Here is a 13,843-nt window from a genome sequence, read left to right on the forward strand (position 1 = left end):
AGAATGTAAACTGCCATATAAGCGAATGTCATTTGAATGTAAACCGTGTTTTAAGCAAGCGTCAGGCGTATGTAAACTGATTTTAAGCAGAGGACAACGGGATGTCCATAGCGATTAAGCGAGTGTCAGATGTCTATAAGTAGACGCAGGAACATTGTAAATATTGTGTGAGAGTGTGGCTGGGGAAATATATATATACAGCAGCCAGGCGACGCTTTCCTCCCGCCTTGCTGTGAATGGGAAATGTAAGCGAGTGTAAGCGTCTGTAAACATCCCCGGGGAGCGGGAAGAGATAGTGTCAATAAATGTCCATAGGCTCTTATGTTAATCCAGAGGTCATAACACCACCTGAAGTTGGCTAATTAGAATAATGGGGACCATAATAACTGGGGTATTTAGGGATAGTGTCGACATTGCCTCATTCTCCCCAAATCCCCTCCATTCCATTCACCCTCTACACTTCACCTCTTTCCTCAATACGCTTCCAATCGATCCGCCTCCACCATTATGTTCACAGCCTACTATTTTACCTCCCTACTGGTTACTTCAACCTATCCCCTCCTCTGTCCGCTACAGCTGTCCTCACCGTTGCTTCTCTTTCCTAGCCTTTACCCGAACACTCGCCACCTTACTCCTCACTCTCGAGCTCGTTCTATCCCTGCCAACGTCTATCCTTCAGCCATCACCACCGCTTTCCACACTACCCCTTGTCAGTGTATATCCCTCCACCATAACTCAAGTTTTCAGCGGATCTCTCTCTACCTACACTCGCCATCATCTACAGTACATCAATCCAACATCCTCACCCACAGATCACCCAATACCTCGACCATCCTCCAGTTCCTTTACGAGCGTTGAACTTCCCCTTGTTTTCACCCATCCCTCTCTCAGTCAAGGAGGGTCACTCCATAGGCCTACCAGCTGTCGGGTCGGCACAAAGGTGGCAATTGGTGAGGGAGTATTGAGATTGCCTTTATTCCCGTTGTCTCGTCTTACTTAAACAATAGACCTAAGCTGCTTGACCCTCCACTCCCGCTTGCTGATACCCCGGATATGTTTGTTTGTTTGTTTATTTGTTTGATTAGCGGGTATTGATTCGGAGAGGAGCTGTATCAATGAAAGGAGAGGGTTTCGGTTTAGGAGGGTTTAATAGACCTAGGTTTATGGTGGGAGGTCTTTCTTCCGTTTGGTGTATAGGGCTTGGAGTTGAGTTTGGATTGGTTTCTATGGAGGGCTGGGCAGAGGTGAAGAGGATTTGATATCTAGTGAAACAGAAGTCTTGGGTTACAGAACTTATGGGTGATATCTCCTTGTCAATCTCTGTCCTTCACTCTCTCTCCCTTAATTTTGTCATACGCAGCCTGGTATATCAGTCTAGTTTGCCATTCGTTCCCTGTTCAATCTACCTCTCGGGTCAGATCCGTGATGTTTTGGAACCTTATTGTTACATGATTGAAATAACTTATTTTACCTGAAAAGGATCGTTATTTACACCTACTACCATCGATCTGATATCAGAGGCTTGTACAGATCTCGATACTCCTCGATCAAGACTTTCTACATAGTATGAACACCCAGAGACAAAACTAGTCATATTCCGGCAGCCAGTCTTGCAGGAGCTTCGGAGGATCCGAAAGTCTCCTTTCTGATTATTGTGTTTCGAATTCCTTGCAAAAAGCTGTTCAGGATCTAGCTACACTTCTCTGGTTTATGTGTCAAACTTGTCTGATGGAAGTGTGGCATTGGCGTTCTCCCTTCAGTCACAACGTGCGTCATCTCACCCCAACATTGTGAGCGGTGTGAGACGACAAAAACCCCCGCGCCTGTTTAAACCATCATAATCATGGGAAATTAATTTGGACCGTGACAAGAGCGCCCGAGGTGGGTCGTTAGGGCCTCTAATTAAACATCAAATAGGCCTTACATGTGCCAGTCAAAGTGGGCGCATGAACAAGGGCCCCACCTTTGTCTTAGATGTCATTCGAGTGATTACCCATCTGAAGAACCAAGAGGACCTCGTAATGTCAATCAGTCACCGACGGCCTGACAGGATGGATGGAGATCTCTCGTCACCTTCCTCACAGGCCTGTAGCGAGTCACCTCTCCGGGAGCTGTTGTCTACATTGGTGAACTTTGATTTTTACGGTACGAAAGTCCCGCTCAGAAAGGGAGTAAAGTGGTTGAATGAGACGCTTATGACGGCTAATCCAGACGGGTTAAAAGGGGCTTGTCGTTGGAATCTCCTGCGTTGTAGGCCTATGGCGGACGGGAGGTCCAACGATGAGGGTCTGTAGGCCTCCATTCTCGTCCTCGTCAAAGGCCTTTGTCTATGTTCACTCAGGTTCTTTGTACCCTTCGCCACCACCACCTCCTCCATCGACCAAAAGCCATAACCCTGCGCCTCACTCTGTGTGATTTAGATTTTTATTAGTTAATTTTTTTTTTTTGACCCATTGGAGTAACCCTTGGAGTGGGGCACTAGGAGTGACTCCGAAAATTAGCTTTGTTTTATCCTATGCAAAAGTTTCCAGCCATAATGAAAAAAAAAAAAAATATATATATTGTATTTTGTAAGACTTTATCCTATGTATGTATTTTGGAGTGCTGGAGCAAAATATGTCTATTTACTGTATGCCTTGTCTCACCCTATCAGAAAATAATGATAAGTAAATAGATAAGAATATAAGGGGTGTTTGATATAAGTTTCCAAGTCATTATACCATGAACACCCACCTTATCCATATTAATGTCCCTTGTAGTTGAAACCATAGCCAATCATTATCAGATTTGAAGCTCAATTCCTAGAGATCCAAATCACCGCCTCAAGATGGTAGACCCCCTTAAAGATGTTAAATGACCCCTTATTTGTACTTGTACGGAGCGCCCCTGGCACGGATACTATCCTTGGGCCTCCTTATTGACATCCACTTCTTGTGATTTATTTTTTTCTTTGTCTCTTCCAACAGGGAGGAGCGGAAGCCAAGGTAAGTCACACTGGCAACCCATCTTGGCTAAGGGCAACTCCAAAGGGTTATCTTAAGGGGTTATCCGAAGGGCGATCGCTCTCTCTTGGGGGTGTGATCTCCCTCTGGAAGACCTGTTGGAAGTCCTGGTTCATATGAGTTCTCGTTGTGTTGTGATCATGTGTTTTAATGTAGTTTAGTGGAGGCCTCATCCACACCTGGTGTGAGGGCTGCTGTACACCTGGAGTGAGGGTTCCTCTACACCTGGAGTGAGGGTTCCTCTACACCTGGAGTGAGGGTTCCTCTACACCTGGAGTGAGGGTTCCTCTACACCTGGAGTGAGGGTTCCTCTACACCTGGAGCAAGGGTTTCTTTACACCTGGAGTGAGGGCTCCTCTACTCCTGGAGTGAGGGTTCCTCTACTCCTGGAGTGAGGGTTCCTCTACTCCTGGAGTGAGGGTTCCTCTACTCCTGGAGTGTCTGCCTCTGAGGACAGATGGATAACCTGGCATATTAGTAGTGCTGATGCAGTTCTCGTCTGCCGTTGTCATGTTTAACCCTCTGTAGCTGTGGCTCTTGTGTGGGTGATTTTTCCTTGCGAGTCCTGCACTGTTGGTAAGGTTTAAGGACGATATGTCTTACGGATGGTTATTTCACACACACACACACACACACACACACACACACACACACACACACACCACGGTCGCAGCAGGCCCGGCACAGGCCTCCGTGGGGAGGCGAAGGCAAACACGAACATTCTGACGGACGTGAAGAACAGTAAGTGGCGTAGATATTTTATTCCCTTGAGAGGACTGTGTGAATGACCATCCGCAGTTTACTTGTCTCTCCTTTGTTCATTATACGGTATATGAATCCCGTGTGTTCTTCATACGGTATTTGTATCCGTTGTGCTCCTTGTACGGTATATGTATCCCGTGTGTTCTTTATAATGTATATATCCGTGTGTTCCTTTTACAGTATATGTATCTCGTGTGTTCCTATAAGGTATATATATATATTCCGTGTGTTATACGATAGTTATATCCCGTGTATTCCATATACGGTAGTTGTATCCCGTGTGTTTCTTATATTGACCAAGGAACGTTCTCAGCCGACCCCCCATGCTCAGCTACAGGTGATTGTTCAAATGAGGTGATGGGGTTTCGAGTGTAGGCCAGCATGGGAGCATTCATGGGGTGAGGGGTCAGCATGGAGGGGGTGGGTTATCATTGGGTTAGAGTCAGGATGAGGTAGTCATGGGACGAGAATTAGGATGGGATGCTCATGGGGTGAGGGTCGGTATGGAGGTACTCATGGAGTGAAGATCAGCATGGGAGTACTCATGAGGTGGAGGCTAGCATGGGGGTACTCATGAGGTGGAGGCCAGCATGGGGGTACTCATGAGGTGGAGGCCAGCATAGGGGTACTCATGAGGTGGAGGCCAGCATAGGGGTACTCATGAGGTGGAGGCCAGCATAGGGGTACTCATGAGATGGGGACCAGCTCGGAAGTACTCGTGGAGTAAGACTAAGCATGGGGTTACTCACAGGATGGAGGTAATCATGAGGTGGAAGGTTAAATCTAATTATTTAAAACCTTTCTTTAAACGCTAAAGCATCCTTACACATTGTATCTTAGGACTTGTTTTCTAAATGAACAAACTAGATATGGATTTTCTTCTTTTTCTGCTGAAAAGAACTGAATTGGAATGATAAGATATCCGCTAATGTTCTTTTATGATTCCCATTAATGTCCTTCATGATACCCATTAATGTTCTTGATACCCATCAATATTCTTGATGTTACCCATTAATATTCTTCAGGATGCCCATTAATGTTCTTCACTGTACCCATTAATGTTCTTCACTGTACCCATTAATGCTCTTCACTGTACCCATTAATGCTCGTCATGGTACCCATTAATGTTCTTCACGGTACCCATTAATGTTCTTCACGGTACCCATTAATGTTCTTCACGGTACCCATTAATGTTCTTCATGGTACTAATTAAAGTTCTTCATGGTGCTTATTCATTTCATTTCAGGTTCGTTTTTGGGGACGAACAAATCTAATGTTTCTCTTCTTTGGTAATCAGTTCAGTAGTGAATGATAACCTCTTGGGTCTGGAGGGTTTGGTTTTGAGCGTCCTGACGACTTTGCTGCTTGGCTGTTGTCCAGGGCGACCCCGTGTGCGTCGTTCCCATCTGCGTCATCCCCATGTGTTGTGTGTGTGTGTGTGTGTGTGTGTAATCTCTTTGTGTATCTCCCCGTGTGTGTGTGTGTGTGTGTGTGTGTGTGTGTGTGTGTGTGTAATCTCTTTGTGTATCTCCCCGTGTGTGTGTGTGTGTGTGTGTGTGTGTGTGTGTCATCTTCATGTCCATGTCATCCCTGTATGTCTGTCATCCTCATGTGCCTGTCGTCTTAATGCGCGTCGTTCCATGTGCGTGTCGTCCCAAGTGCGTGTCGTCCCAGTGTGCGTGTCGTCCCCATGTAAACATCGTCCTTCTGGGTGTCGCCCCCATGCAATTCGTCGTTCTCCAGGGAGGGAGGAAGCGTGACACTGAAGACCTACTTTCCTCGTAGATTGAAGGCAGCGTCGTGACTCTTCCTTCACTGTGCGTCACACTGCCATCATCAGGCAGTCACTTCATTCATATCCCCAACATAAGAACATTCACCTCTGCGTGCCCCTTTGACAAAGATCATTATCGCCTGTTTGATGTGTGACGGCACTGTCCCTGCTACTGGCACTGCCCTTCCTCCTACTGTCATTGCCCTTCTCCCACTGGCAATGCACCCTTGCTACTGGCACTGCCCTCCTGCCACTGGATCTAACCTACTACCAGCACTACTGGCATTGCCTGTCTTCTACCGTCACTGACCTGCTACCGGCACTGCCTTGTTGCTACGGTCACAGTTAGTACTTAACCATCCCCAGCTGCTGTCACTGCTCTCTTACCGGCACTGCTGGTAAGATCAGTCAACAGGAAAATGGACTCGTCTGGAACGAGCAGGTCCTTTAACAACACTGTAATCCACTCCGTCTGTTGACGCTTACGCAGCCTTGCCCGTGGTGACGTCACGCCTGCGGGTCAGCAGCTTGTTAGCCGACATTTGGTAACCTGGTATATGTCAGCAGTACATTTTTTGTATGTTGGCTGAGACGGCCCGGGCAACTGAATGCCCCAGTCAAGGCCATCCCATTAACGTATGTATTATATATATATATATATATATATATATATATATATATATATATATATATATATATATATATTATACAACCTTCCAAACAATGTTCGGAAGCTTCTTCACACCACAGAAGCTCTCCTTAATTGACGCAAACAGTCTACAGTCAGCAGACAAACTCCAGAAAATATCGTAAAGAACGGTTTTGTGTGATGGTAACGACATATATTGTGGTTGGTGATAGCAGCAGATGTGGACTGATGTCGGCAAGTGTTATTCGTATGATTGATTCTGGCAACCGATACTCGAGACAGCTTTGCATGACCTGTCGGATATCTCGTGCAAGTGGTGTGCTGTCGCTGCTTTTGAAATGTCATGAGAAGTGACACGTCTTCGTCATCTATTGATAGTGATATTTGTTTCTTTCCTACTTGTGCGCCGTTTACGGCTTTATCGATGGAAAACGGATCCCTCTAGCCACAGCCATACCCCACAGACTTTACGGTAGTTTCCCCAAGATCACTTCATACGCCCTGGTTCAGCCCACTGAGAGCACATCGCCCTTTGTGTGCCACATTGCCCCAGTTGGCTCTGTTTTATGCGCACCTTCCGCCCTCCTAGATGTTCAGGAACCGATAACTCATATTCTCTTTCACACCAGCCTTCTTTCTCCTTCTCGTTGTCCCCCACCGCCTTGACTTCTCCACTTCTGACATGTATATCCTCTGAGTCTCTCTTCTATCATCCTCTCTATATGACCAAACCATTTCAAGAGACTGGATTCTATTCAGCTCCCTCGATCTTTTACTATTACATATCTCTCTTACCCTGCCATTCATGATTAACCTAGTTCACTCCACATATTTTCCTCGGGCATTTAATTTCCAACACGTCCGCCCTCTTCCCATATTTTGCATGTAGGGGCCAAGATCCGCATCGATGTACCATCCGGAGTACTGTACCATCAAACATAACCATCTTTTGTCGTCAGAAAATGACCTCTCCTTGCACATACTTCTCAGTTCACCCAACTCCTTCGCTCCGATCCCATACTGTGATTCACTTCAGCTCCCATTTTCCGTCCAATGCAATGTCCAGTCCCTTTGAGATTTAGCAAGGGGATGCACTCAAGTTTCTCCAGGCTCTTACTGTTCGAACTCGCAAAAAGTAACCTCTCGGACAGTCTCTGAACTTCTTTCCCAAATCCGCCACCAGAGCCATGTCATCTACAGACAGCAATTGACTGTAGACCTTCCCCTCTCTCCACGACCTTCGCATTTATCTTCCTCACCACTCCATACATGAATAGATTAAGTATCTGTGATGACATCACACACCCTTGACGCAGACCCACCTTAACTTGGAACCACTCGCCCTTCGTTTGTAATCGCACTCATGCATTACTTTTCGTAAGAGTTCCTTCCTGCATCCAATACTTTTCTTCCACGTATTCGTAGCACCTTCTACAAAACATCTCTCAGCCCTACCATACGCTTTCTCGAAGTCCATAAATGCCACATAGATATCACTCTCTTTCTCCAAGGATTACCAAACAACAACAAAGCATACACTTGATCCACACATCTTCAACCAATCCTGAAACCGCAATGCTCCTTTCCACTCTATTGCACTATGCATGCTTTCACTGTCTGTCTCGTCTCGAATACAACTTGCCAGGTATACCCAATAGACTTATACATCTATAATTCGAACTTTCACTTCCTTTGCCTTTATATAATAGCACTATACAGGTATTCCGCCCGTCCTCACACACTTCACCTTGGGTCATACATTACTGAACACCAGTTAACAACACCGTCATCCTCATTCTTAGAAAATCCAACTGCAATCCCCATCCACTCCAGCCGCTTTGACACACTTCATCTTACACAAGACTTACACCACATCTTGTCTTTTCACCAAACTGTTCCCCAAGACATTTACTCTTCATACCACCTAGCCCAAAACTCCCTACATTCGTCACCTAACAGTCCGTTAGCATAATCATTCCATTTTTTTTTCTGTTACCACTTTAACGTTTATTATACTCTGTCGAGTGATACTTTATTTGTTCTCTTGTCCTCAAGCTGTCCACCTTCCAAAACATTTTTTTAATCTCCCTAAAGTTTGCCGATGCTCTTTCTCATCCCATATCTCATTTGTCCCCATTTCCATCCCCTGCTCCCTCTTCTTGACCTCCTGCCGCTTTCCCTTGTACACCTCCCAGGCACTCGTGCAATTTCCCCGTAGGCAACGCCAAGACACATCTTTCTTATTCGCAAACGACTTGACTTCCTCATCCTACCACTCGCTACCCTTCCGCATTTACCATCCTTCCACATACCACACACTTCATCCACACACGTAAGCGCTGCTTCCTTAATTATCTTCCACTCCCTACCCCTCCTCTTGCTTCGCTGATTCTCATCTTGTACCGTACTTCACTCGATTTTATGGAATCCCTGCACAAAATTTCTTTTTCTTACCTCACTCATCCTAACAACCTCCATCCCACCCATGTCATTTCCTCTTGTCCTAAAGCCACTGCAATGTTTCACGCTTTCCCCCTTCAAAAAATAATCATACAGCCCACCAGTAGCGATTCTAACACATTCTCATTCAACAGTCTCTTTGTCTTGTCAGTTAATGAATAATTCAGTACAGCTCGTTGACCCTCAAGCTCATTCACTGACGTATGTATGGGAATGGCTATCTCAGATGATATGCTACATAAAGATAGACCCTAAGATGCCATGGTCTTTCTCTGTTTTGAATGTGGTTTTCGAACTTTGCGCAACGAGGGTTCTTAGAATCCAGAGTTTAGCTGAGGTCAGGTGTGGGACAATACGAAGACTGTTAACCCTCTTGAGTGAGACGGGACGACCCTTTGATTACGACGGTACGATTACCTAGCACGACGGTATGACGGTACGGTTGATGGTACGATGGTCCCATCATGTTACCCAGGGGCCGTACCGTCGTACTTTCAAAAGTCCGTTCATTACCAACACAGATATCCCACAGTACTCTTAACTGCTTGTGATCATAGCCAAAGTATCGGGAACTCGCAGTAATGTATTAGCATCAGTCTAACACCATGACAGATATTCCTCTATCCAAAACCAATACGATCAGTATCTTACGATACAGCTTCGTGCTGTTGTGGGGTGTGTTGGGAGGCGAACCATGAGTTACTCCCACAGCAGCTGTGGTGAATGTATCAATCAATCGTTGGCTCTACCATGTTCTCTTTGATGAGGCAGACAGGTGGCTTGCAGATAACCCAGTCTTTTATCAGCTGTTACGAGAAATGATGAACAGGTGTTGGCGGCAGGTGGTCTGTATGCCCTATCGGAACACCTGTACAGGTGCCGTCTCCCTACTGAGGTTTATGAGTGACAACCTCCGTAATTTATGTAATGGGTTTCCTATCTTGTTATCGTCCCTTTATTCACTGTCTGATTATTATTGTTCCCTTCATCTCCTCTCTTATCGCTCCTCATTGAGTTTCTTATCTCGCTATCATTCCTCTATTCATAGTCTATCCATTATTCGTCCGTTCTTTCATTCACTTGTCGCTTCTCTCCCTTCATTTTTCGTCACTCCTTAGTCTTTTCTCCTCTGTCATATTACTTGCGTCTCCTCAATCATTCCCTCGGTCTTTAGTCATCCTTCAATCTTCTACTTCATACCTCATTTTCATCCCTCTGCTCTTCATTTATCATTTTCTCTTCATCCCTTTCCATCCATTCATCTGATGTTTCTCCTTCATTTTCCATTCCATCTCCTTATGTCCCCTTGAGCCTCTCTCTCTCTCTCTCTCTCTCTCTCTCTCTCTCTCTCTCTCTCTCTCTCTCTCTCTCTCTCTCTCTCTCTCTCTCTCCTTGTCTCTGCCCTTGATCGTTAAAGCATCTGCCATGACTCCATGAGCCTCCGCCTTGCCCTTTAAGCTCTTGTCACTCAGCAACACGCTCTTCTGCTTTTTTTTCGCTTGTTTACCGTCTGCTTGTGGAGGGCAAGGGCGTTGCGTCGACGGCCTCCGAGCGCATGCGCCTGGGGGAGGCTCTCGGTCCAAATTGCAGTCTTCATCCCACTGCTGAATCGACACCCTATTTACACTGGTTTACAGGATAATATTACCTCTGTGTATCACTTGTATCTAAGAGGATATGACTGAGACGAGATGTAAATTGCCTCATGAATGAAGGTACTGACAGATTTATATTCAAGAAGAATAGAGTTCAAATGATGGCGATCCCAATCTAACAGGAGCCAGTACGATATATACCCTTGTTCTCGAAGATGATTTACCGGTTTCCGATGAATTAGTCGATAAGCTGAGATACAACGCCATAATGAATAGCAGCTGTAAATTGCCTTATAAATGGACCACCATCATTTACCGGTGAAGAGGTGGCGACAGATGGAAGCAAGAGGAGGTGTGTGTTTTGTGTCAAGCTAAGGAACGCGGCGTGAGGAATGTCTTCCACCTGACGTAATTAAAATAACTTCAGCAAGCGGCCGCTGACATGCACGGCGCGCATGACACTTAAGGAAAGCGGGACATGAATATCTTGTGGACTGTGTCACGTAAAGCCGTAGACCTCGAGGGATTATTACGGTCTTCTAGGTCTTGGGGTAAGTTGAGGGCTAGTTCCTTCGTGGCCTGACGACCACCGCCGCCTTCTTAACGCCGCTGGGCAGCAAGGACGTCAATTGTCCCTGTTTTTTTTCCGTGTTGGTTCCCGCACGTGATGTCCGTGGCAGGACGGCCCGGGGAAGTGTGGGTAATTTATAAGCACTTGCCTCGATCTGCGTGTCAGGCCCAGTCTGTAATAGCTGGGGTTTTATGGTAGTGTGTGCGAGTGTAGTGGGTATATTAAACCTGTCAATCGTTGAATAGCGTTAAACCTTCATGTTAAGAAGTGTCTGGCGAGAGGGGGAGAGCGTTGCTCCCCATGTCATGATTACAGCTTTAATGACACACACAAATTACTTAATTAAACCCTGGACGAAGCAGAGTGATATTTAAAAAAAAGAGAATAACAATGGTTCCGTATGAAATGTCATTATTTTCTTTTTAATTACCTTTGAATAATTCTCTAATTAAAGCCAGTGTCACGGAGGTGTGGGGAACAGACCCTCCTCTGTACCGCCCCTGAAAACAGAAATATTTTCTTTTTTTTTTTTTCTTTTAACAAGGCGGACATTATCTGACAACAGAGATAGTCCAGCACGACACACACACACACACACACACACACACACACACACACACACACACACACACACACACACACACGCACACAAACACTGTAACACTAAGCAGCCCACGTTTGCCACTGTCACACCCGCGCCTGATCCTGTCCACTGCAATCAAAGTTCCAAATGACTTAACTCCCTGCTGAGTATTGTGGGTCTGGTGTAAAGTGCTCCCAGTACCTTGGGCAGGCATCCAGAGGTGTGGTGATGATTCAGGTACCTTGAGATAGGAAGGTAGAGTAGCGATTGTAAGTGTCTTGGGGGTAGGAGGCTGGAGACGTGGTAGTGATTGTAAGTAACTTGAGGTAGGAAGTCAGAGATGAATAAGTGTTAAACTTTAAGTCGTGTGACAGTCACTTTTCCCTTATAGTCTACCCTACCTCAGAAACCACTAGTGTGTTGGCGTTATGGGGAAACACTGTTTCATAAAAGAATTATTAATGCCTCAGAAGTACGGAGTGTAGGCATGTCGCAGACTCCAGAAGGTTTTAAAGCAATATGTATTTATGTGAGCATAGCTGGTGTCTGGACAAGCCACTTGAACCCTCGAGGTCTGGGTCCAAACTGTCATAAGTTCTTGACAGCGCGACGCTCCACTGTGTAATTATTATTCATTATTCAATTTTACGAGATACACAGCAGCTCTTTGTGGTTTCCGACTGAGGAGTGTGGCATTGTCTCCCCCCCCACACACACACACACAAGCCTCTCGCTGCGTAGCTGGTGGTGGCGTGGCTTGATGTGGTTGTGAGGCTCATGATGACGACCGTGGTGGTGTTGGTGGTGATGGTGATGATGCTGATGGTTGTAATGGTGGTGATAGTGGTGGCGGTGGCGCTGCCACTGCTGGTGGTGGTGCTACTGCTGATGGTGATGCTGCTCATAGTGATGGTGGTGTTTGTGGTAGTGGTACTACATCTGTTGGAGTTAGTATACCTTCTCAGTAACACATATCTACGAGTGTATCTGTACAGGTTTATAACTAGGAGTGTATCTGTACAGGTTTATAACTAGGAGTGTATCTGTACAGGTTTATAACTAGGAGTGTATCTGTACAGGTTTATAACTAGGAGTGTATCTGTACAGGTTTATATCTACGAAGTATCGGTACAAGTTTATAACCACTAGAGTATCTGTTCAGGTTTTTATCTACGAGAGTATCTATACTGCAGGTCTAGAGCCAGACATTTCCTTTAGTTTCTCATTAACATTAATATATTTCAAGAATACTCACAATAGTCACAGAGGTTTACCACAATTATTTGCCCTAGTTTTCATAAGATGAGAGACAGATTCGCTTGTGACCATAAACAATTATATATATATATATATATATATATATATATATATATATATATATATATATATATATATATATGTATGTGTGTGTGTGTGTGTGTGTGTGTGTGTGAATGCTGGGATCAGAGTTTCTCTAATGTACATAGAATTAAATACGACAGCATTTTTAGAGTTATTAATCTTCTTTCTTATGTTTTCTAATTTTCTCAGTATCATTTCACCATTACGTAAGTGCACAAAGACCAGTTGTCCATACTTAGCCATTTATTCACAGAGGCATCTTCAGGAATCTATAAAAAGAGAGAAAACTGCGTAAAACGCAGACAAAATATATACAAAAAATCACTCAAAAAAAAAAACACAGCACATACAAGTAAGGGAAAACATTAAAGGCGAAACAAATTAACAATATCATAAAGGGTAGTGAGTTACAATCTGAATACAAAATATGAAAACAGAAATATATAAAAAATTAGTTGAGGAAAAACGCATAAGAACAATATCAAACGAGGTAGTAATATAGGAAGTCCATCACTAGACACTAAGTAGGGCCAGGCAAGACCATCATTGGCCAGATGTGGAGCAGAGGTCAGGTTGGGCTCATCTGATTCCCTTTGACCTTCGTAAAACAGGACCGCGTTCCTGCCGTCCAGAGATGGCAGACTCGGCAGCTTGTGGCAGGTCAGTGACGTGTCCATCCGTCCTGCAACGGCATTAGGTCTACGTCCTATTGGCGGGTCATCAGAGAGCTGTATGGCGGCGGTCATGTTTGTCTGGATGTTGATGACAGGTGCTTTCTTTCTATTGTGAATGGCTTCTAATATCTGTAGTCTTCTCCGTTCACTACACCCAGTGATGATTTTAATGTTATTCACTATAGTCTCCTTCGTTAGTCTCGTTCCATGCATTTTTTCATGATTTTTCGATTCCACAGTCCTGTAAATGGAGCGAGAGAAGGCGGCTTAGGGTGCAGGTTGTATGTCCAATGTAATTTATGTGGTGGGACTGACAGTCCCTAATATATCATCGATATTCATATGCCATAACGGAACGATTCAAGCTTTCGAAGCGACCTACCTTATTGTTGTTCATTACGATCGAACTTGTTTTCGGATTGATGTAATATA

General features: G+C 44.9%; 1 protein-coding gene across 6 annotated transcripts in view; it reads left to right on the forward strand.

Annotated features, from left to right (window-relative positions):
* Window positions 1-13,843, forward strand: part of LOC139761373 (optomotor-blind protein-like) — a 337,252-nt gene that overhangs the window by 141,488 nt on the left and 181,921 nt on the right. For all 6 annotated transcript variants that reach the window (XM_071685508.1, XM_071685488.1, XM_071685498.1 and 3 more), the window contains one exon: window positions 2,967-2,984. In XM_071685508.1, the coding sequence (XP_071541609.1) occupies window positions 2,967-2,984 (18 nt within the window). The remainder of the gene's footprint in view (window positions 1-2,966; window positions 2,985-13,843) is intronic.

The sequence above is a fragment of the Panulirus ornatus genome, chromosome 3 (assembly GCF_036320965.1).
Source record: "Panulirus ornatus isolate Po-2019 chromosome 3, ASM3632096v1, whole genome shotgun sequence".
In the NCBI taxonomy this organism is placed as follows: Eukaryota; Metazoa; Arthropoda; class Malacostraca; order Decapoda; family Palinuridae; genus Panulirus; species Panulirus ornatus.